At 39.4% G+C, this 26,185-nt stretch overlaps 1 protein-coding gene across 5 annotated transcripts in view; it reads right to left on the bottom strand.

The window, feature by feature from the left end:
* Positions 1–292: 292 nt before the first annotated feature.
* PCGF3 (polycomb group ring finger 3) overlaps positions 293–26,185 on the bottom strand; it is a 58,064-nt gene continuing 32,171 nt past the window's right edge. For 4 of the 5 annotated variants that reach the window (XM_084503899.1, XM_084503898.1, XM_084503902.1 and 1 more), the window contains 8 exons: positions 25,589–25,706; positions 22,512–22,608; positions 13,840–13,895; positions 12,734–12,844; positions 12,191–12,279; positions 10,801–10,938; positions 7,476–7,556; positions 293–5,707 (listed from right to left, as the gene is read on the bottom strand). In XM_084503899.1, coding sequence (XP_084360025.1) covers positions 5,660–5,707; positions 7,476–7,556; positions 10,801–10,938; positions 12,191–12,279; positions 12,734–12,844; positions 13,840–13,895; positions 22,512–22,608; positions 25,589–25,697 — 729 coding nt within the window. In that variant the 5' untranslated portion in view covers positions 25,698–25,706 and the 3' untranslated portion in view covers positions 293–5,659. The remainder of the gene's footprint in view (positions 5,708–7,475; positions 7,557–10,800; positions 10,939–12,190; positions 12,280–12,733; positions 12,845–13,839; positions 13,896–22,511; positions 22,609–25,588; positions 25,707–26,185) is intronic. The other variant, XM_084503901.1, reaches the window with a different exon arrangement.

Here is a 26,185-nt window from a genome sequence, read left to right as displayed (position 1 = left end):
ATAAAAGGGCAACTATGTTTTAATTCCATGCAGCTGAAGCCATTCCATTTCCTAGCCAGCAACTGCACGCCATTCACTTGTCACATGCATATCTCCACCTGGGCAGTGGGGCAATCCTTCAGGCATTGCTACTGTTTTATTTGAGGAAGATGGGTTATAGACATATTGATGACAACCATGTAATGTTGTTTCAGTCACACTGGGTTTGTTCAGTGCTATTATGTTATGCTGACTAGGTCCTTATGTTCTTGAGAAAAAAAAAAATGGGACAAGAACTTCCAGCCTGACAGGATTTCAGTTAGTTTCTCTGCTTTTATTAACAAGCATATAATATTAATTGGCAAAACACTGGATACAAGCTTCACTATCATAAAATCAAAACATTAAGCAATAATCCAAAAAGGCTTATTCAGACAAAACTAGCCACCAATAGTACAAAAATACACAGCAACACAAAGCATAAAAAATTGTAAACTTTCAAATGAAGCTAAGCCAAAAATATGGTTTTACACTGTGACAGTTTCAATATCTTTATTATGCCATATATGAGGATAAAGGCTTAGTGGTTGCACTGGCTTATTGTCCCTTAACTGTGAAATAATCTTGTTGCAGAAGGAAAGAAACTCTCCTTTTGTTTGGATGACTGAACTTGAATTCATGATTCCAGTAAACCAATGCTTTGATTTTCAAATAAAAATTGGGGAAAAACAAACAAACAAAAAGTCAAACAAACATCAGCCCAGCCTTTAAAAATCAGGACTCCATCCTTCAGCTACACCTGACTTCGCATGAATGAGCCCGGGTGTTGCTGTGGAACCATCCAGGTTATTTGCAAAGTTACCAACGGCAGTGCTCACAGGACACTTAGTTCCTACCCTACCACTCTCATCTGGGTGCGTCGTTGTGACCTTGAAAGATATCCTAAATGAAAGATTTCCTAGAAGCCCTATGGATGGATCAAACACAGATCAAATAGCAAGACTGGAGCTTTAGTTTGTATATAAATAAATTGTAACTCAATGGTAAAACATCGTTAGCTTGCCGCAAAAAGCAAGTTAAAGCAAGTTCATAGAAAGAGTTTGTACTGATTGCAAGTTTAGATGAAAGCAGAGACTGAAGTATTGTTCCCATGTTCCTTAATGTTGTTCTCTCTACTGCTTTTAACTTCAGCAACAGATGTCAAAACCTCTCAGTTACAGTTAATTATATCTTATGCAGAGATTCTAGTGTATAGGACAATTTTTTGTCCTATTATCAATTTTACACAAAGGAACTGAATTGTAGGTTGTATTAGCATCTCCAGTGAAACATCCAAACCGAAGTGATTACCTGAGGAAAGAGAGAAACTAGATTCTTCTGTACAGCCCAGCCTTCTGTACAAAATGTATATTAAATGTTGTTGAGAATATAACTTACTAAGATTCATCTGCTGATGTACAGACTGGTTGGCTTTTTCCTATTACATTTATCTCAATGGTAAGATGCATAATGTTGTAAAATTGGCTCACTGTATGGTTACTTTTACCATCCTGTAGAAAAAAAATATAATTAAATGAATCCCCTAGGACTATTAATGCTGTTATGAAGACAATAGAGCCAGATAAGCTTTCAAAGGCTCATAGCCTATTGGAAAAAATAGCACCATCATAGTTGTAGTCTGATATTTTTTATGGTCCCATATCCCCAGAGGTGATAGTGTTGTAAACACTATTGCACAACCAATAAAAATAAATATTCCCAGGTTTGATGGTATACAAAGATACCAGACATAACAATGGCACAAAACATTTTCAGATAGGCTGCAAGTCTTGCCGATTGCTTCCACAATTCACATTAAGGTTTCTTGCAAGATCATTTATTTCAGAATATTGCTGACAGATAGTTCTTGTACTTACACAAATTTATATCCCACACTCCACTCTTAAAATAAAGAATAATCAAAACCAACATCCCCAAGTAACAGCCCCAAATAAAACCCCCTTTGAACAAATCAAAAATGCCATCTACAGTCCTTTTTAAGTTTAACGGTAAGTAGATGCTACATTTACAATTTAAACATATGCCTAATAAATGCATGTTTCAAACCTATTGCACAAAAACATAAGTAATGCTCTTTATCCATATAAAACAAAAACATACAAATAAAAGCTACTTAAACTCAATGTAAAAGGAAGAAGCTTGTAAAAACATCTTACAATTTCATCTTATATGCCCGTAAATAAAGTTGGACCATTGAAACCAAAAATACTTGGATGGTAAAATAAGACAGAAGGTTTAAAATAGAATAAATAATTTTATAAAGTTAATTTTTAAAACCCCAAATCTTATTTAAATTCAATATTATATATTCTATCTGAATTCTCTGTTTTTAATGAAACTATATTTAATGAGACTCTGACCCTGGGTGATTCATCAGTCTCATTGCTGCTGAGGATAATGTAACAAGGTACTTCTTTACTGTAATTATTTACCAGCATAAGCAATTGTGAAAACTACTTCACAGTAATGCCATCTTCAAAGAAATCCAAAATAAACTGAACAGGATCTCGCTAGGACAGAGATATCTATGCTGAGTCCAACTTTCAGTTCAACTTTGAACAGAATCAGGGTCATTTTACCCAATATAATCTTGATATAAATTAACTGTCTCCTAAGCTTCACAGAAGTGAAACAGAGCTCTGACCCAAAGGAGGCCTCCCTCTCAGTTCAATTCAATTGCATTGTAGTCTTTTAGTAAGGCTAGAGTAAATAAATATATGGTCCAGACACAATCACACCCCTCCTGAGGGAAAGAGTTACTATACCAAAGACACTATGACATATGATTTAGAAAAATAACAGGGGTTTCTTTCTTTTTCTTTTCTTTTCACTGATGAGGTTTTATCAGACTAAACACATTGCAAAAGCAGTTGCACACAATTCTGAGGAAAAAAACTCCCAAACATTTATAGATATTAATACTGTCTTGAATTTACCTGTCTATATAGGTATCAACAGAGTTTTCAACATATTGATAGCACCATAATAAATTCAAGTGATTCTAAAGAGGGCTAACAACTTCCAAATATATGTTCTGCACTACAGATTTATTTTTTTTTTGTTTTTTACAGAAAACGATAGATTGGAAAGGCTTATGAATTTGCTTGTTTGCTACTGAGTCCTCAGTTGTACAACTACACAGTGGAAAGTGCTAAAATCCTAACATACTTTTAATAGCACTGCATCAATGTCTGGATGTACAAAATATTTCTGCAGTACACTCATTCTGAGGTAGACAGATCTCATGCACGTGTGTGTGTGTGTGTGCACGTTTGTGCACACATATAAACACACAAAAACTATCTTAACCAGGATGCTGTCTAGGGGATTTAATTCTATGTCTACGTCAGGTACAGCCAGTATCTGTACATTCAGGGTGTACAGAAGGTGGCAGTTTATAGTCGTGTTAGTATTCTCAGTGCTTCACTGGCTAGAGCCAGTCCCTCATTTACACTAGGACAGTAACAACCACATGAACAGCTCCAGAAAGGCCCAGTATGCCAGTTTGCATATGCATTCACACCACCTGCATTCAGTGTTTTCATTAAAAGGTAGACTCAGGATCTCATTTGTTCTACCAATTCAATAAACGTTAAACACAGGTGAAAGCTGAAATACATATATGAGTATGGAAACAGTAAGACAAAACCAGAGCCACATTCCAATTCCATCGCTCTGTGTGCATGCACACACCCACACACAAGGCCTGGATGTGGACCAGACGTTCAGATCTAGCTACTTTGTGCCTCGTTTGCAGGGACAGCAGCTCTTTTTAGCCTTCATTTGGGTCCCATCTCCATCTTTCGGTAGGCTTCCTTTCTTTTTCTGCTTGCATAACTTTTGATTTCCTTTCCATTCACATCTGTGACTATACATAAAAATGAAAAATCCTGTTTTCAAAGATAAACAAAAAATGGAACATCCCTTCTGCAGCAGCAGATCTAAGAAAGGAGAGCTGAAGACTCCAAAGAATGAAAATGCAGGAGATATGCTGAGGAATGTGGTGCTTTGAAAACTCAAGAGGAAGATGACTGAAAATACTTAATAAAGCTCTTGTGATATCAGCTTCCTGTTATCGGTAAAAAGTAATACTTTGTTGCAGAAGAGGGGAAGGAGCACAGATAGAGGAAGCAGGGCAGCTACAAGCAGGCTTACTTTCTTATCCAAAGGCAGTTTATCAAAAAATAAAATAAAATAATAGGTATAGCAGCTAGCATTTTCAGCTGACTGGAAAATGCTTCTGAAAGTTAGAAGGTTAGCTATGTCCAGATGCAAACTGTATATTGGGAGTTCTAAGTAACTTACACCCTGGCACACAAATGCTCTCACATCTGTACTATACATGCTATACAGTACACATCTTGCAGAAATCAGTTTCAACTACGGTTTTTAAAAAGCTGACAATTACAAAAAGCCTTACAAACAGTGCAGTGAACTCTGCTAAGTGCTATTGAGGGTGCGTTCCATAACATACATGTAGGTTTATATGTGTATAGATATGTACACACACACACAGCATATATGTCACCTTGCATCCACTACGGCTGATGCAAGTAAAATTACGAGTTAAGGCCAGAAGGTGCAAAAATAATCTTGTCTGACCCCCATAACATCTAGTAATTGTCCTGAAGAAAAAGGTATGGTTTCATAAGAAAACAGGTGAAGGAAATATAAAGCTGTTCATAAAATATAAAGCTGCTCTTAATTACCTAAGTAACTTTTAATCACTAAAAATTGTGCAATATCACCCAATATTGTTCAAGAGCCAGGGTTTCAACAGTCAGTGACAACAAATTCTCTCTAAAGTAAAAACTGATTTCTGCAAGCCATAGCTAAATAAGAAATATGTATTTATATATATTTGTTAAAATTCACAAATCTAGCACTTCTGAGTACTTGTCATGATGTGATGCCATGGCAGAGTATCAGGGCACATTAGAAATCAACTGCAGTGACTGTTATTAATCTTACCAAATCAACATGCAAAAGGGGCATCAAGACTTTACCAAAACAGAAAGTGGGGGAAAGCAACAATTGGGCAAAATTAACGAACTCATTGGTTTCCCAGATTTTCAGAAGTTTTCAATGCAGCATAATAAATATCACCAGTCACTATATCATTAGTTATTTTCAACGATCTACAGAACAACTTGATTAAAGCCAATGCAATCAGGCATACTATATAACACAAGAACACTTTGCAAAAATATAGTTTTTAAATATTCAGAATGTGAGAAGTAACTAAATGCAACTTGGTGTCAAAAGCAACATTTTAAAACCACCCCACAACATTCTAACTTATTTCTGTGTAACTGTAAGAGATGAATCAGGCTGAGCTACATGGAACTGTGAAGTGTTTTCAGTATCTGTAAACTTAGTGCTGGTAGTGTCTTGTTGAGTTGCAATTTCTTTCGTACAAAATAAGTATAAATATTTTCTGTCCAGAAATCTAGGTAACACATCCCTAGGAGAAATATTCAGAAGGACAGTCCGCTATGAAAGCACTACAGTCTTCCAAAATTATTCGGCTGGTTTGTGTCATGTGATTAGTGATGCACTAAGAAGGTGCCAGATGATAGTCTCTGCAAAAAACTCTGTCCAGAAGGACAATAAAGTTCTCTTACAGCAAGTCCATTTTGGGTCTGTAATGTAGCAGTAGAGGTGCTTTCTGCAAGACAGAAATATAAGCTAAGTTAAGAAACAAAACCAAAATTAAACTTTTCAGTACATAAAGTTGCAAAAGTAAATTTCAGTACACAAAAGTACAAAATTAAACTTTTCAGTAGGTGTTTTTATAAAACAAAGCTTAAACAAACTATCTTAATAGCTGTTCTGTGCAAAAGCACGCAGTACTTATTAACTGTAATAGTGTAAAAGCACATGGCACTTCATACTTAACAGGTCTTACTCAATTCTTCTTCTGTGAACGTATCCATTGCATTTTTAAGTATAGGTAAACTTACAACATTCATAACATCCTGCATCAAGGAGCTGTGTATCCTGTAAAGAATTGCTTCCATTTGTTTGTTCTGTAGCTCCCACCTGTGAGTTTTCATTTTATGCCCTCTGCCTCTTTCACTGGAGATGGCAATTTATGGTTGCCTTTTCCACGTGACTCAAAATTCCACAGATTTACATAATAAAGTTAAATACAAGACTTCTACAGATGCATATAAATTAGTGCTCTTTTTCAATTCTTCATTTTTCCATAAAATTCCTAGCATTTGCTTTTTTTCTTCTTTCATCTGGTTTCAAAGCCTTGAAAATTCAGCCAGCTTACAATCCATCATTTTATATATGAAGTTGAGCCCACTGTTATCCCCAACATGTATTCTTTTACATTTACTTACACTGAACTTAAGTTGCTTATTAATCTCCAGTCACCGAGAACTGTAAAGGTTTGCTTCAATCCTTTCTAACCAATCTGTCTTCACTATCTCAAATAACAACAGCATTGTAATTGAGCTGTTATTGCATTATCCAGACCCTTCCTGGTCATTCAGGAAGGGATTCTAGTAGGATTCTAATTGTGACCTCTCCATGTTTCAAAGACTGACCACTGACTTCTCTTCTGCATATGCAAGTCAATTGTTTTTCTGCACAAAGACAGAAAAACAATTCTATACTCTCACTTGCACCTCTTCCAGATATGCATCCAAAGTTCCTAAGACCTATCTCAGTGTACACTACAGGTTTATGTGTTGTTGTTTGTCTATTATGAATACCAACTCCTCATTCAAATAGCTTCAAATACACATACACTGATTCTGGAGGCGTACCTCGACTCCTAAGTGCTCACCCTTGCAATTCATTCTTATACTTGTTTCACTTGAGCTGCCATTATTGTGATAACTTACACTCATAATAAATGTTCCACTTTATTATTCAGCTGCGAGGGGGTTGTTAAGAGAAACCACAATCAGCAAGTCAAAGATGTACTCACTTAACAAGCCATGTTTATGCCTACTAAATACTGCTGGAATTCTCCTTAACTAATGCAGACAAGCACTGTAATTACTCCCTCTCCTTGAGAAGTACATCAGCCTTCTTGAGCTAGAGAAGAGAACTGTGTTGAAAATTTCTGCCTTGCCTGCATCACTATCTATTTTCCCACTTACACAGAGGAAAACCAGTTTCTACCTGATTTAGCTAAAAATAATACTTTCTTGTGGCTTCAACTTCCTCTCCCTAAGTTGATCACAATTTGACGGTTGACAGAATATACCCTTTCTCCTTGCAATGTACATTTAATTCCTTTTGGCTTCATTTTCTTTGAAACAAAATTAATAATTACTGTTTAAGAATGTTGTATTCTGTATCTATTGAAGGATCTTTTTATTGAATTTATAGTTACTGCAGTACAGTTCCAAATGACACATTTTATAACTTTTTTTATCTAGCCACTCCATGATTTACTTGGAACCACTGTGTCATACCTTAAATCTCCATCTAGTAACAACTACAAACTTGAGTGTGTGGTCCTTGCCAAGAATCTCTTCATTGCATAATATGTCCAGCTGGCAAAAGAAAGAAGACAGTTAATTTGTTAGGACACCGTACATGAAACAAAACATTTCTGGCAATACTACAAACATTAGACATTAATTTTTTCTCCAAAGACAGTGGAACCATTCATCTTGCAATTTTTCTGCAAACAAAAACTGTGTAAGGGAACTGTCTTTTCTCAATATAAAGAGAAGCAAGAATGTACCTATCTCAAATATCTTGCACGAGCTGGACTTAGTTATTTGATTTAGCTTCCCAAGCAGCACTAATGCCGTCTCCTAAAAGCTTTATATGCTTTTGAGAAAGGCTGATTAAATGATGAAGACAGAATCCACAAGTCCAAGGAGAGCTTTATTATTTACCACATTATGAAAAAAAATTACATGAACTCCAGACAGGTGACTTTCTGCAACAAGGTTGTATTTTTTAAAAACTGTCTGCCACTCCCTGATACACTATATTTACATTTTTTTGTTGGTAGTTTTTTTGTTTTGTCTTTTTTTTTTTTTTTTTTTACTTTTGCAGATCCTCAGTTGTTTATAATAAGTTGTTAAAATAAGTTGCTTTTACTTGTCCGCCTCAGCATTGAAAGGTCTTGACACTAGAAACAGTAAGGATATAAACATAAAAACATGAGATCATATTGTAGTCAGCCCAGCACAAAAAGTTACTTTGAAACAACGCAAGGACAAAGACTCATAACTGTATAATCATAAGTATGTACTAATGTAAGCACAAAAGAAGAGTCAGGAATGTTCTAGGTAACCTATGCTTCATTACCATAATAAAACGCACACCCCTGGGTGGCAATCTGACATGATAATGAGCAACCAGCCTTAGGTTAAAAAGCTGGCACAGAACTCAACCACACACATTACTGAGCAAGTTATGGAACCAAAAGCAACCAATGAGTGACTCTATCCATACCTTTTAAATTGTATAAAAGGCCTGGCACTCAACTCTGGGTGTGCTTGCTTTGTGAATTACTGCCTGGCCCACAACTCCGTCAGATTTGAAATAAAGGTTAATCAGCAGACCTTGACTCGGTGTGCTTACCAGCTCCAATTCACTGGGCACAGACACAGCCCTTTTTCAAAGGACAACAATATAACTAATAACCAACTCAACAGCAATAGCTGAACATGAAGTAAAGCATGAAATATGCATGAAAATTTTAAGTTCTACCTAGGTTGCATATATTAACTACACTCTACCACACAACCCAGAAAAATCTGAACATACTTTCTATCCATTGACATCACTTAGCTAACTAGCAATAACTCAAACCTTGAATAGTCTACTGCAAGCAGTCAAGTTCCCACAAGCTTAAAGCCTTCTACCATGAACCCATTACTTGACACTGGTAAAGTGATTGCACCACAATTTATGTACCCTTTAAGAAAGTGGGAGGGATAGCTAAAGAATAAAAAGGTACTCTTTGAAGTTGGTAGGAAGGATAGTAAGTTACTAAATTAGACTGGTGGAATGGAACAGAGGTTTTGAACACAAAAACAAAGATGCACCTGCAAAAAAAAAAAGTCTCATTTAAAGAAAAAGAAAACACTTTTGATCAATGATGGTACATATGCTGCTGTTGGTCTACAGCCAGAAGTCAACAGAAGAGGTCGAGGCACCAGATGTTACAGTTTTGTTTCAAGAAGTTTAGCTGAGTTTGGGGATGTACTCCAACCAAAAGACAGAGTACTTTGAAGTACAGAGAAGCTGGGAAGGAAGAATGACAGAGATGAAAACCAGATCTTGAGGTTTGAGAACAAAGATGTTGACACTTTGGACTAGAAAGCAGATGCTTGAGATGCAAAGACACTGTGAACAATACTCAAAAAAGTAGTAAATAGAGACTGCTTTCCTATGTTTGCCTTAAGTGTAATTTAGAATATGAAATGGGAGAACTGTGAAAAGTTGTCTTTCTTTCTGTACCTTTCACCATAAGTTCTTCCCATGATTCCAAGTACTGTCTGCAAAGGAAAGGTAAAGTAGGTATATCATAACACTGCTTGTGATAGGCAGCAAGACTTCAGCATGAACTTCACTGACAGCATGGAGGAAAAAAAGTGTAGGAAGAATAGCCCTGCAAAACCCCGGGTGAGTGCCGCAGGAGGGCAGGAGGTGCTGCAGGCAGGCAGCAGCAGTTCCCCTGCGGGCTGTGCAGGGAGAGGCCCCTGGTGGAGCAGGCTGTCCCCCTGCAGCCCATGGGTCCCACATGGAGCAGATCTCCACGCTGCAGCCCCCCCATGGGTGGAGGAGCCCCCGGTGGAGCAGGTGGATGTGGCCTGGAGGAGGCTGCGGCCCATGGAGAGCCCCCGGGCCGGAGCTGCAGCCCGTGGAGAGGAGCCCACGCAGGAGCAGGGGGTCTGGGGGGAGCTGCCGCCCACCCGTGCTGGAGCAGTTTGCTCCTGGGGGATGGATGGATGGACCCCGTGGGATGGACCCATATCTGGAGCAGTTCTGGAAGAGCTACTGCCTGTGGGAAGCCCACGCCGGATCAGTTCATCAAGGACTGCATCCTGTGGGTGGGACCCCACAGCACAGGGGACGAGAGTGACCGAGAAGGAGCGGCAGAGAAGAAGCGCTGTAGACTGACCATAACCCCCATTCCCTGTTCCTCTGTGCCCCTCAGAGAGAGAACGCAGAAGAGGGTGGATGGGGAGAAGGTGTTTCTAGTTTGCATTTAGTACTCATTGTCGTATTCTGTTAGTAATACGTAATGAATTATATTAGTCTCCCTATGTTGATTCTGTTTTGCCTGTTATGATAACCTGTTAAGTGATCTCCTCGTCCTTATCTCCACCCCTGAGCCGTTTCCATCATATTTTCTCCCCCTTTTCCTTTGAGGAGAGAGTGAGAGAGCGGTTGTGGTGGAGGTTAGCCATCCAGTAGGTTAAAAAAACAAAAACATACATGTGCTGTATAAGCCCAAGAAAAAATAATAGCTACATTCAATTGTAACATTACAAGCTGAAAGAGGAAGAAGGAAAACTTAAGGGAAAAAAGACTATAAATTGTAAACTGAAAGTGGAAAGAAAAAATTAATTTGAAGAAAAATAATGTAATTGTTTACATTAATTTCCTTAGCTTACAAAGGACAGGAAAATGGCTACATAACATATAATTTAAGAAATGGTGAATGTGTTTATTTTCTGAAAATAAAATCTGACATTGCTTTGCAAAAGAATGACCCCACACTTTCCATAGGACTTTTATCTGCAAAATCATTTTTAGAAATTAAAATATTACCTCATTAAAAGAAGAAAGATTAAGTTTTTTGGCAATGAACTTCTTTAGATGCAGGACTGTTGCTTGTGCTGAACAGCGAATCCATTTTCGTTTCAATCCACGCAATTTGCTGCTATTGCATTCCAAGCAGATGCTTACCTTCAGTAAAAAGGAAGCAGTCAGGGTCGATCAATTTTCTGCAGTTCTCATTATCTATTCCATATGCAGTTTATATTAATGCAACAAGGTGAAAAATTGGAGTACTAATATTCCTTAAACTGAAATGCATACAGTCCAATTGATGAACACATTTTCTAAAATTTCATCAGTTTAGTGATAAATACTGCTCCAACCAAAAAGGGATCTCAAAGAAAAAAGTTCTAGGAAGAACTTTTATGTTGAAAAAAGGATGCTCCAGTTCAAACTCCGAAACCACCTCTAGTTGGCAAGGACTGTACATCACAATACAGTATGAAATAAGAGAACTATTGCCAATTATTAATAGTGTCTTCTACTGTAACGCCTTGCTTTTAATGCGACTGCTAAACCCAGTTAAAAAAAAAAAAAAAAAAAAAGGAATGCATGTTGAAAAGTGATTATAATGTTTAAAAAAAGAATACGTATAATGGATCTAACAGACTTAAAGTTCTAAAGATTAGCTGCAAAAAAAAAAAAGTCTCTTCAGTTTCTATGTTTCAATTTCACTCCTTTTCTCATCCAGCTATATGTTACTTTGTCTAAACTCTTTGTGATGATTCCCTTTATGCAATAAGAGGGTCTAGAACTAGGAACAATCCCTTTGAAAGTACTCATGCTTTATAATTCAAAACAAAATTAATCCAGGTTAAATTTAATCTAGACATACATAATAGGAGAACATAAAAGGAAAGGAGTGTTTATCCCAGCAGGACATTTCACTTTCAAACATGTGTTGTATTTAAAAATTAATGGTGGATATTCTGGCTTTCATACTATTTTTATGCTATAGTGCTAACACTGTCTAAAATATGGGAGATTTAAAAAGAAATAAGTATTAAGTGAAAGTGCATGAGCTTTTATTTGTAACTATTGATATACATTCAGTTCAATGTCCCAGAATAACCTTTGGATACATCCATTCAGAACAGGACCCAAATAACCTAAATCTATGTTAAGCCAAAAGCCAATAAATAGTTTGAAACTCAAAAAAGACAGGAATATCACATTTTATGAAAGCATCTTTAAAATATTCTCCATTCCTGCCAAAACCCAAGGATTAATTTAGGGTTACACAAAAGCATCTTGCAACAATGCATTTTTTTAAAGCAGATAACAGAAAAAATAGCTTAAAAGTCAGGGCTTTTTTTGATAACTCGAAGCAGTAAAGCAGTAAAATACCAGATAAAAATAAAAACATGCCCTGTGATCCCACCTGTTCATCACTTCGGTGGTAGTCATTATCCTCTTCCTGTTTTTCCTCAGAAGTTTCTTTGTTTGAATTTTCATCTGTTTTAGTTTCACCTTAGATAAGAAAGCAGATATGTAGGATATCACTCAACAGAAGCACCTTTCAATGACATTATGATTCAAAGAGCAGGGTTCAGGACTTCTATACAGAATAAACTTCGCAGTAGTGCTAACTTGCTTTGGCACTGGCTGCTGGCAACCCCACACATGAAAGATAGGAACTAGCATACAGCACAGCTTCAGCTGAACTCCTAGCAGTGCAGAAGCTGAGTGGTTTCACAGAGTCCCCTTGTGGGCACTACTACCGAGATTTCCTTCACCAAGAGTGTTTATGCTAAAAAGAAAGATTATGTGAACAAATAAGGGACAAAAAAATCCTGCATGCCTATTGTACACCACTATGAAACAATTCTGATTGTTATAAACTGAGACACACACTTCTGACCTATCTGCTTGACCATTATGAGCAGTCCCCCACCTAAGATGTAATAAATAAAAGACTGTTTACCATTCCGATGGGAATCTAGATGCTGTTTTGCAGAACATGTCTCCCCTTTGATATCCCCTGGAACTTCCATGCCAAGTTTGTGATAAAACTCCCTTTGTTTCTTCATTTCCGCTGTTAAAAATCGAAATATTAAATCCTGTAATAAAGTTCTAATGCAACATTTATGAAATTATTTCAAATCCCTTCTTTTGTAAGTTGAACAGGCTTGCCATCAAGGAGTGGTATTGTCACCACTTAATTCCAGATCTTTGTTAATGCATCAAGTCGTGCCCAATCTTATCTTTCAGAGTTGGAATACTACAAAGTCATCCACACGGCTACGATTATAACATTTCTATTGAAATGAGATGATTTTAAATACTATGCCTTATTCTGAATCCCTCCCACAGTATTTCAGCCAAACCACTGTTTTTGAATTTTTGTTTATAGTTCTGATTTCACTATGATAGAATTGATTTTATAAAATCTATTTAAGCTTGCTTATCGACATCTAAGAAATTCATTCTTTTCAGCTTACATAGATTAAGATATTCTATTTAAATGAAAATCACATGCAACATCAACAACAACAAAATACAGAACAGTTACTAGAAAGTACTTGTTTAGTTGTACAGATCCAGTCTCAAAGAGGACTATGAAAGTGCAAATTGAAAGTTACCAGCTAAGAAAGGACTTTTACAGTAGAGGAAAACTTCCATGAATCTAAAAGCTCTTCTGCATTACATGCTACCTCTAAATATTCTGGAAAGCTGGCGCAACAGATCTAAGCACACAATTTAAAAAGAACAAATGAAAGCTGCAGCATACAAACATGTAAAAGCTGAACTACTATTCTGTTAATACTACTTTTTGGTGAAATATCCCATCTTGCCTTTTTTCCCCCCTCAAAAAAATTACTGCTTGTAAAGATATGAACCTAAGTCTATCACTAGCGATAGAACAAATGAAATAATATAGTTCTTTGCTGTATTTTTCCTCAAATTCTCTCTCACCCCCCTTCTGTATTTTCATCACTTGAAAATGTGTGTGTTGTTTTTCTAAACTGTTAAAGGAGTAAAGAATTATGTGCAAGACTACATGTAAGAAAAGATCATACCACAACTTACCTTCTTGGAGGCCTGGCACAAGTTTGTAAACAATATCTTGCATTGTTCTGTCATGACTATCAAGGAAAAAAAGGAAAAAAAAATAATCAAAACATTCAAAGCATTGATTCAAAAGATACCTGTTACACAAGTTCCAGTACTAAATTGATCTAAAAGCTCTAAATTTGTTTAATTTCTAAAGCTGATATTTATATCAAAATAGAGAGGACAGTACCTAGAGAGGAATTAGGATAAAATATAGACTAAGAAAAAAAGAAAAAGGAAATTAGGGGAAGAAGTGGGTTCTTCCCCTCCTGCAACAAGGCTCATGTTGTCACTAATAATCTCAAAATTCCTTGACAACTCTGAGGTAAAAACCTTGTTACTGTGAAAGAACAGAAGCTAGTGTGTTTATCATCTCTACAGATTAATCTCTCACATTCCTTAGTTATTTAGTTATCTGTACAGGACTTTTCCCTGTTACAGCAAATATATATATATATATTAAAAAAAAAAAAGCAGCAAACACACACAAAAAAACAACACCCAAGAACATAAAGAAATTTGAGTTTGCTCTTAAGCCAACATTTTATTTATGAGCAACATTATGTAGCTCATAAGCCCATATAAGGTGATGTGCCCCAAACGAAAGAAGCATAATGAACCCATACGTGGCAGAACTGGAAGGGCAGCAGGACTATTTAAGTTTCTAAACTGTAATTCCCAGATCACAAAAACAAAGCTCTGTTTTAAACCAAACTTTATCTACAGTTTGCCTGCAATTTCTAGATTATTCTACAGTAAGTTACTGTCTAAAAGAAATATAATATTATCCTAAATTCCAATTGCTGTGGTTTAACCCAACCGGCAGCTAAACACCACACAGCCATTTGCTCATGCTCCCCCACTCCCTCTCTTGGGATGGGGGAGAGAAACAGGAAAGTGAAGCCTGTGAGTTAAGACAGTTTATTAAGACAGGAAAATAATAATAATAATAACAATAATAATAATAACAATAATAACAATAATGATGATAATAGTACTAATAACAATAATGTGTACAAACAAGTGATGCACAATGTAATTGCTCACCACCCGCTGACCGATGCCCAGCCTATCCCCGAGCAGCCAGCCCCCCACCCTGGCTAGCCACCCCTATATATTGCTCAGCATGACCCCATACGGTATGGAATACCCCTTTGGCCAGTTTGGGTCAGCTGTCCTGGGTCTGTCCCCTCCCAGCTCCTGCTGCACCCCCAGCCTGCCCGCTGGCAGGACAGAGTGAGAAGCTGAAATGTCCTTGGCTTGGTGTAAGCACTGCTCTGCAACAATTAAAACATCGGGGTGTTATCAGCACTCTTCTCATCCTAAGCCTAAACATGGCACCCTACCAGCTACTAGCGGGAAAACTAACTCTGTCCTAACTGAAACCAGGACATATATTGGCGCCCAACATGGGGCACGAAGGTTTGAGGGAACGACAGATCTGACCAGAGCTTGTTAAACTAAAATTAGTATTAGACCTGCTTAATAGTTGCTAGTCACAATGTTTATTCCTTTAATCTCAAATCTGCTGTGCCTGTTTTCTAAATTGAGTTTTATAACACGTTACCTTCTGTATGTGCTCCCAGTCATGCTGTTTATCCTCTCCGGGCCCTGGTTTAAGATCATTATGGTACTGTGCGGTGTAACGGTGGCTTATGATACGATGACATTTCCAGTCATGACTCTAAGCTGGTATTTGTACTCAGCACTGTCATCGACTCTATACTTTGGAAACCAGATCTCAGAAATTATTAACAATTACACCTATTGCCTTTTTTTTGTCAGGGACCCAATCTTTAGAGGGGAAAGGGGAAGATATTTTTTCCTACTTGTTCACTCTCCCCTTCTCCTTCACCACCCTCTTATCCTCCAAGCTTGTTATGATAGTTCTCCATGATTTCGAATATCCTTGGGATACTCAGACCAGCATGTTCTTGTTGTTATGTCTCCTGAATGTGCTTCAGGTTTTGTTTAAGATTAAACAACTACTTAGGAATCTCATCCAGAGATCTGTGCTGAGGCAGGATAGTTGTGAGTGGCAGGGAGTGTGGGAGGATATGGGCTGGTTTCTCGAGCAGTGGGCACCTCCAGTGTTTTGGAAATTCACCCCTGAACAACTGCAAAATCCTAAAAAAATGGTAGAACGCTTGAAAAAAGGGTGTCATGACTCTGGCAGTTCCAAAGTGACACAGATCACTGTAGCATGCTAGGGTCCGGCCCACGCCTATCAAGCTGCCATTGATACTGCTACCAACTTAGTGACACACCCTGCGGCCACTCCAAGTCCTGTGACAGGCCCAATGGCCACTCCGACCCCTACGGTGGACCCTGCAGCTGCTCCAGCTCCTGTGGCTGGGTCAGAGAAACAAGCTGTAGCAGTGCAAGCTGCCCCTCTACAAGACAACGTGAAAAAATTCGGGTCATTTAGAACCCAGAGAGTCTTCTGCTAGGTCTGCTAGGTATAGAGACTACGATGCTGGGCCATCAGGGATTCAGGAGGAGGAAGATGAGGATGCCTAAAAATCAACAGTAACTACCTGAAACCTAAATGAGTGTGAGCTATGAGATGTGCGAAAAGATTTTGGTCGCTGTATAGGTGAGCAGCTTGTCACCTGGCTGCTCCAGCGCTGGGACACTGGAGCCAATTGTGTGGAGTTAGATGGCAGGGAAGCCAGGCGGCTGGGATCCCTTGCTAGAGACGCAGGCATTGACAAAGCAATTGCAGATGGAGCACAATCTCACAGCCTGTGGAGGCGTCTCCTCTCAGCTGTGAGGGAAAGGTATCCCTTCAAGGAAGAACTTGTATGTCTACCAGGCAAGTGGACCACTATGGAGAAGGGAATCCAGTACCTGAGGGAATTAGCTGTATGGGAAGTGATTTATGAGGATCCAGACCTCAGACAAACATCCAAAGATCCAGATGAAGTCAGGTGTACACGACCCATGTGGCGGAAGTTTGTACGGAGTGCACCATCATCATATGCCAGCTCATTGGCAACAATGGCCTGCAAAGAGGATGAGGAACCCACAGTGGATGAAGTGGCTAAACAACTCCGGCAGTACGAAGAAAGTCTCTCCTCTTCTTTACAGGCCTGCGTCTCAGCTGTGGAGAAACTTTCTGAAGTGTTCCACCAACAAAAAGAGAATCTATTTTCCTCCCCACCTGAACAAACCAGTGTCCACCAACCAAAAGAGAACACTGTGGAGAAACTTTCTGAAAAGTTTCACCAACTTGAAGAGAGATTATTCTCCTCCGCACCTGTACAAAGCAGTGTCTCAGCTATCAGGGGTAGGCGTTCATCCACACAAGGAAGACGATATGGTGGGTACTCACCCTGTGCCACCCTGTGGTTTTACCTATGAGACCATGGAGAGGACATGAGAAAATGGGATGGAAAATCTACCACGACCCTAGAGGCACGGGTACGCGAGTTGCAAAAGAAAACAATCGGGAAAAAGGGATTCTCTGAAAAGTTTGCTGCTCCAACTTCCAGCAGACAGTCCTTCAAACACAGAAATGAAGAAGATTCTGACCAGGATTAGGGGGGCCCTGCCTCCAGCCAGTGGGAGGAAAGGGAAAATCGAGTTTATTGGACTGTGTGGATTCGATGGCCTGGCACATCAGACGCACAGAAGTGTAAGGCTTTAGTAGACACCGGTGCACAATGTACTGTAATGCCATCAAGCTATAAAGGGCCAGAGCCCATCTGTATTTGTGGAGTGACAGGGGGATCTCAGCAGTTGACTGTATTGGAGGCTGAAGTGAGTCTAACTGGGAATGAGTGGGAAAAGCACCGCATTGTGACTGGCCCAGATGCTCCATGTATCCTTGGCATAGACTATCTTAGAAGAGGATATTGCAAGGACCCAAAAGGGTTCCGTTGGGCTTTTGGTATAGCTGCCTTAGGGACAGAAGGCATTAAACAATTATCTACCTTGCCTGGTCTCTCAGAGGACCCCTCTGTTGTGGGGTTGCTGAGGGTCAAAGAACAGCAAGTGCCAATCGCTACCACAACTGTGCACCGGCGGCAATATCGCACTAACCGGGACTCCCTGATTCCCATCCATAAGCTAATTCGTCAACTGGAGAGCCAAGGAGTGATCAGCAAGACTCATTCACCTTTCAATAGTCCCATATGGCCAGTGCGAAAGTCTAATGGCGAGTGGAGACTAACAGTGGACTATCGTGGCCTGAACGAAGTGACGCCACCACTGAGTGCTGCAGTGCCGGACATGCTGGAACTTCAGTATGAACTTGAATCGAAGGCAGCCAAGTGGTACGCCACAATTGATATCGCTAATGCATTTTTCTCCATCCCTCTAGCAGCAGAGTGCAGGCCACAATTTGCCTTCACTTGGAGGGGCATCCAATATACTTGGAATCGGCTGCCCCAGGGGTGGAAACACAGCCCTACCATTTGCCATGGACTGATCCAGTCTGCACTGGAGCAGGGGGAAGCTCCTGAACACCTGCAGTACATCGATGACATTATTGTGTGGGGTGACACAGCAGAGGAAGTTTTCGAGAAAGGGAAGAAAATAGCCCAAATCCTTCTGAAGGCCGGTTTTGCCATAAAACAAAATAAAGTCAAAGGACCTGCACGAGAGATCCAGTTTTTAGGAATAAAATGGCAAGATGGACGCCATCAAATCCCAATGGATGTGATCAGCAAAATAAAAGCTATATCTCCACCAACTAGCAAAAAAGAAACACAAATCTTCCTAGGGGTCGTGGGGTTTTGGAGAATGCACATTCCTAATTACAGTCTGATTGTACACCCGCTCTACCAAGTAACCCGTAAGAAGAATGAGTTTGAATGGGGCCCTGAGCAACGACAAGCCTTTGAACAAATCAAGCAGGAAATAGTCCATGCAGTAGCCCTTGGGCCAGTTCGAACAGGACCAGATGTAAAGAATGTGCTCTACACTGCAGCCGGGGAGAACGGCCCCACCTGGAGCCTCTGGCAGAAAGAACCTGGGGAAACTCGAGGTCGGCCTCTGGGGTTTTGGAGTCGGGGATACAGAGGATCTGAGGCCCGCTATACTCCAACTGAAAAGGAGATATTGGCAGCATATGAAGGAGTTCGATCTGCTTCGGAGGTGGTCGGTACTGAAGCGCAGCTCCTCCTAGCACCCCGATTGCTGGTACTAGGCTGGATGTTCAAAGGAAGGGTCCCCTCTACACATCATGCAACTGATGCTACATGGAGCAAGTGGGTTGCACTGATTACTCAGCGGGCTCGAATAGGAAACCCCAGTCGCCCAGGAATATTGGAAGTGATCATGGACTGGCCAGAAGGCAAATACTTTGGGATATCATCAGAGGAGGAGGTGGGTCGTGCTGAAGAAGCCCCACTGTACAACCAGTTGCCAGAGAATGAAAAGAAATATGCCCTGTTCACTGATGGGTCCTGTCGTATTGTGGGGAAGCATCGGAGATGGAAGGCTGCTGTATGGAGTCCTACATGACGAGTTGCAGACGCTGCTGAGGGAGAAGGTGAATCGAGTCAGTTTGCAGAAGTGAAAGCCATTCAGCTGGCTTTAGACATTGCTGAACGAGAAAAATGGCCAGTTCTCTATCTCTACACTGATTCATGGATGGTAGCAAATGCCCTGCGGGGATGGTTACAGCAATGGAAGCAGAACAACTGGCAGCGTAGGGGCAAACCCATCTGGGCTGCTGCATTGTGGCAAGATATTGCTGCTCGGGTAGAGAACCTGGCTGTGAAAGTACGTCACGTAGATGCTCATGTGCCCAAGAATCGGGCTACTGAAGAACATCAAAACAACCAGCAGGTCGATCAGGCTGCTAAGATTGAAGTAGCTCAGGTGAACCTGGATTGGCAGCATAAAGGTGAATTATTTATAGCCCGATGGGCCCATGACACCTCAGGCCATCAAGGTAGAGATGCAACATACAGATGGGCTCGTGATCGAGGGGTGGACCTGACCATGGACGCTATAGCACAGGTTATTCATGACTGTGAAACATGTGCTGCAGTCAAGCAAGCCAAATGGTCAAAGCCTCTTTGGTATGGAGGACGATGGCTGAAATATAAATATGGAGAGGCCTGGCAGATTGATTACATCACACTCCCTCAAACTCGCAATGGCAAGCGCCACGTACTTACAATGGTGGAAGCAACCACTGGATGGCTGGAAACATATCCTGTGCCTCATGCCACCGCCCGGAACACTATCCTGGGCCTTGAAAAGCAAGTCCTATGGCGACACGGCACCCCAGAAAGAATAGAGTCAGACAATGGAACTCGTTTCGGAAACAACCTTATAGACACTTGGGCCAAAGAACATGGTATTGAGTGGGTGTATCACATCCCCTATCATGCACCAGCCTCCGGGAAAGTTGAACGATACAACGGACTGTTAAAGACTTCATTGAAAGCAATGGGCGCTGGGACATTCAAAAATTGGGATACGCATTGCAAAGGCCACCTGGTAAGTCAATACTAGGGGATCTGCCAACCGAGCTGGACCTGCCCAATCAAACCTGTTACGTACTGTAGATGGGGATAAAGTTCCTGTAGTGCATGTAAGAAACAAGTTGGGTGAAACAGTCTGGGCTACTCCTGCCTCAGGAAAAGGCAAACCCATTCATGGGATTGCTTTTGCTCAGGGACCTGGATACACTTGGTGGGTAATGCAAAAGAATGGGGAGGCCCGGTGTGTACCTCAGAGGGATTTAATACTGGGTGAGAATAGCCCATGAGTTGAATTCTATCACATTAATTATTCTACAATACTGTATGTCATCACTACCATGATTGCTATATACCATAGATGAGAATGGTGATTAATTAGAATGTATTGGAAAGAGTGTAACCTGAGCATGACATAAATGGTATGGAGTAAGGGGTGGATAGATGTCCTGGTGTCAATTAGGACAGAGTTGATTTTCTTCCTAGTAGCTGGTGGAATGCTGTGTTTTGGCTTAGGATGAGAAGAGTGCTGATAACACCCCGATGTTTTAATTGTTGCAGAGCAGTGCTTACACCAAGCCAAGGACATTTCAGCTTCTCACTCTGTCCTGCCAGCGAGCAGGCTGGGGGTGCAGCAAGAGCTGGGAGGGAACAGACCCAGGACAGGTGACCCAAACTGGCCAAAGGGGTATTCTGTACAGTATGGGGTCATGCTGAGCAATATATAGGGGTGGCTAGCCAGGGTGGGAGGGCCAGACTGCTCAGGGTTAGGCTGGGCATCGGCCAGCGGGTGGTGATCAGTTGCATTGTGCATCACTTGTTTCATACACATTATTAGTAGCAGTACTATTATCATCATCATTGTTATCGTCATTATTGTTATTATTATTTTCCTGTCTTAATAAACTGTCTTAATCTCAACTCACAGGCTTCACTTTCCTGTTTCTCTCCCCCATCCCAAGAGAGGGACTGGGGGAGGGTGAGCAAATTGCTGTGTGGTGTTTAGCTGCTGGCCAGGTTAAACCACAACACCAATCCATAGATAAAGTCAGAAACAGAAACTAAATATGTCTCAGCCGCTGCAAGGTCATTCCTTCAGTAGAGCCTGGAGTACAAAATCCTGGATCTGACTTAAATAACATGTTTGCAGGTTAAATAACAGGTATTCTCAGGTTTCTCATCACCTGACTTGTGCACTTCACACCAGTGGAGACCAGAGAATAATTACAGAAATGGCAACAATTCAAAGACTATTATGTATGATTAGAAACCTCTTGAAATAGCACTACATGAAGAACCAAAATATCATTAATTCTAAAATTCATGTCAAGCAATAGCAACCCAATTTTCAACTGTCACATATAGATTTACAGGAATATCTCCAAAAATATTTCAATGTAAATGAGTAAATCTGCCATTACTATGTGATCAAAGGTGAGAATTTAACATCATTCAGATTTGTTAAATAGATGATGTTTGGTTTATGTGTTCCCCAGACCGGGGGATGAACAGGCATTCAAGTCTATATTCTAACATGTATTGTGAAACTCTTGACTACCATAAATAAACTAGTAAACCAAAATTAGGCAAAGCAAAGACTGCTTTAATCTTGAAGGGGCAGTATTTTATAATTATTGCAGGGAAGATACTTCCTTTGAAGTGCATTCAATGACTAAAAGCCAACTGCTGAATTCCTTTCTAGCTGTTCTCAATTTGATGCTCTGCTTCCTGTCTCTTTTTGACATGGAAAACAATCTTCTGAATCAAGGCACTGGTATATTCCTGTAGCTTTACAGTAGACAAAACTGCTGTCTTGAGTGTTACTTGTTCCTTCCTGCCTATCGGTACTCACTTCATCCTTCAAAGCACGATTCGACAGGGACTTACAGTTTTGATGATTTAGTAAAAGAATAATTTCTACAAATGTTTCATTTATGTAACTTTAATGAGTCATTAGAACTTCTCAAAATTTAAACAGTAAAGTGCATACTTTGCATATTAAGATTTAAAAATACTAACAGATGTTAAGAAATTGCAAATTCATAGCAAAGTTTGATCCTGTTATCTCCTCACATAAGCATGTTCAACCTTCCTTTTAAATGCGTAGCATTCTGATCAGCAATTAAGAAAATTTAGGAAAAAGCTGTGCTGTATTAAAGAGGTTAAAACAGTTTAGAGTGCAATTAGTTGCATTTTTGCTTTCATACCTACCCAATATACTGCAATGGGTGGCTCTGATGTATAACAATTCTACAAGTCGGACAGGTGTTGTTTTCTTCCAAATATTTCACTAGGCAGCTTCTACAGACTGGTAACAAGGACATCCATAATTAAAAAGAAATAAAAAATAATAACAATAATAAAAGCTTCTTTTCATATGTTTACAGAAATGCTTGTTACTGAAATATACACAAGAGTAATTTTTTACATTGTGCAAGCATATCTAACCACACGGAACAGAGTTTCCAACATTTTTCACAAGTGCTCCTGATACAGAAAAGCGATGCACTAGAATTAAGGCACCTGTACATAGCCAGAGTCTGCCTAACATAGCATACAACACACTATCCCATTTTGGAATTTACTAGAACTACAGTTTCGAGCACACCAGTTTCCAGCATCCAGCTTGCACGGATGATACTACATGCATTATATACCATACTAAGGTACTAAGCCAAGCTGCTTTAACCATGGCCACACAGAGAAGTGTACCGTGGAAGTGAACCTAGGACAAAGACATCATTCGTATATCTATTATTTTTTAAAACAACAGAAAATGTTCCAAAACTGGATATCCAGGCAATATTTCACCTCTAATTTTCACAGGGTACTTGGCAGTTAAACTTCCATCAGAAAAAATAATTCCATAGGGACAGATCTTCAGTATTTGTAAGAAGTGCTAGCAAAACCTGCTAAAGCAGTCATACGTTATAGAGCTGTACACTTTTTGGAACATTTTCCAGCTCCATATACACACTTATTCACATCTGATTCAAAATCAACTATTTATTTATTTCTTAAGAAACAGTACAGATAATACACATCACTACATCATTTCATCTGAAGTTCTAAATAATCTCAAATTAAAAACTGTAGAGGAAAAAAAGTGATATTTTTCTTCTTCAAACAGCAGCAGTTCATTTTGGTATTAATGCGTTCATTCTTATCACACAAAATGAAAGAATTCCTTTAACTACAGTGCCATCTACCTCTCAGACAGGATGATGGTACATTTGAAAAAAAAAGAAAACATCTGTTAATATCAGGGAAATTATTCAGCAGCAAAGCAAGCATCCTGACTGTACTCCACATTGTACTTCCATGGTATCAGCAATAGTACTGTTGTTGGTAGAGGTTATGGTTGGGACAAGTCCTGTAGCTTTGTGCACAAAGCAGAGATCTTGCATGCATGGCCGTCTGTTGCAGTGGAATGCCACAACAGTAGCTCCATTCACAAGAGTGAAGCTATACCCTGATCTTACCAAGCCAGTGATAGCAGAACCAGGGACAAGCCACAAATGGGGGGAAAAAAAAAAAAGAAAAAAAAAAAAAAAAAAAAAAAAAACAGTAGGAACAAGCAACAGGCATTCCCTGGCCTTTGAAGAAAACACTGTGTATTAATAAAAACTTACTTCATAAGTGAATGTAAGAAATGGTAAGGCTGATGTGAACAGATTGGAGAGCTTGTTTTTTGTACTATTAGAAGAACGACGAAATATTACCCTCTAGCTCTAAGTTAGACAAATGACTTGTCAAAATGTTGTTTTTATATGTAATGTCTTGTTGATGTGAAGTGAAGACTTCGGGACAAAAACTACAGAAAAGTCTGGCTTAAGGATCCAGTTGTCTCCCCTACTCTCCAGAATGCGCACTATAGAAATTAAGATGTGAAACACGAACTGAAGGGACAGAAGAATAACCAAAATGGCATGGAAGCGTGACAAGAATAGCAGACTCATTAAAACTGATGAGCAGAACTTAGAAAAGAAGTACAATGGAAAATATAATATTAGACAAGTCATGAGTATCTTATTTCCCCTTTGTATGAAATTTTAAGTGGCATATAAGTCAACCGAAATAAAAATTTTCATTTTGTGGAGACAAAGCCACTGCCATCAAGTAATTCCCTTCTGAGAAAGCAATGAGGCCATGGGTGATGAAGCTATTTGAACAACATACTAGTTTTATCAGAATAAAATATGGTGACAGAAACATTGTAAAATGCACTGGATGTAAGGAGTTGCATAGCAAGTACTCTTTAATAGATTAATGCAGGTAAACATAAACAAAACAAATGATGTTCTCAGCTCCCAGCAAATAAAACCGGACAAACAGAAGGGCCCAACTTACAAGAACATGTTGGTAACCTGCAGGAATTCTGAAGACACAGCTAGAAAAAATACTTTTGGTAAAACCCTGTCATGTAAAGTAAAGCCATGATTGTAGCTACTACAGAAGATACTGAATGCCACTAGCACGGGTCTTCTGAATTGAAGATTAATTCCTCAGCTGACGCGTACTTTGGCAAAGGAAGCTAAGAATCAGAACTGATTTAAGACAGAACAATTCTTGAATTGGCACTTTGGACTAAGTGAGTCCCATGGCTCTTCCTCAGGAGGACTGATTTTTATTGATTCTTTTCAGACCTTTAGTTGGAACTCTGCTCATATGCCAGTCTCCATCACGTATTTCAAACCCTATCATCCTTACATACTGTGATATTAGCAACAAAGGTACTGAGAAGAACTTATAACTTCAAGTGAAGGTGGTTTTGTAGTTATTGTTTTATTGAAGTCTAAGGCTTTGTGAGGTTCAAGGGCATAATTCCTTGATCTGAAACTGGAAATTCACAGAGCAACATAACAAATACCTCAAAATATTCTGGAACAAATGCTTACTGTTAGGGTACAATAAAATATACTTATTCTTCATCAAATATGGTTGCTTTCTGCATAAAGACAGGAGAGCAAGAGACATCTGGCAGGCTCCAGGTGGAGCACATATGCTGGGTCAACTGTCACAGAAGAAATAACTAGGCATACCACATTCCTTTAGCAGGAAAATTAACTGCATTTCTGAATACATATGTTACCACTTATCTATGGCTTCAAGTTTGGGCAGTAAAGCTTTAGTGTTCTCTTCACTTGTTTTGTTAAAAACATCATTTTGTTAAAAGACAGTGTCTAGCAAATCATGCATTATAGATGCATAATAGATGTTTGAATTTCAACTAAAAATTGTTGCATCACATTGCACATCAAATAAAAAAAATATTTAATTATACTCACACGTATGTAAGCATTCTGTAACAGTGGTAGCATCAATCAGGTATCCATTGCACAGGCGACAGGTTATGTGGGCATTAATGTCCCAAAGCTTAATCTTTCTTGTTAGCATCTTTGGTGTCTGCAGAAAAGAGATATTATACAGTAACATAGCTGTAATGATGAGGTAAAAGTTGTCTGGGCATAAATGATTAACTAGAATTCACCTAAAAGATATGTTTACACAGCTAAAGGCTCTCATACACCGTATATATACACACATGTGCATGTACACACAATGGTAGCACTAACTTTGAAAGAACTTCTCAGAAATGAAAGGTGAAAACAAGAAGTTTTTACAAGTTAAGGTTTCACTGTATTACAAGTTAAAGATTCACCAGCATTGAAAATAGTCTAATTATCTATTGATAAGCCCCTTGCTGCCCATGGGACTTGGATATGAGATCAAATCCTACCATTCTGTTGATCTAAGTAATCGCATTTGGTTTAGTCATAGGAAAAAAATCATGGGGGGGGGGGGGGGGGGGGGGGGGAAAAACGAGGAGTAAAAGTTCTCAGAACAATTTGAAAGCATTTTTGCATTTTTAAAATTCAGAAGTC

This window comes from Aythya ferina (genome assembly GCF_964211825.1).
Source record: "Aythya ferina genome assembly, chromosome: Z".
NCBI lineage: Eukaryota > Metazoa > Chordata > Aves > Anseriformes > Anatidae > Aythya > Aythya ferina.
Note: the sequence above shows the minus strand (reverse complement) of the source record. Positions and strands in the feature narration are given on the sequence as shown.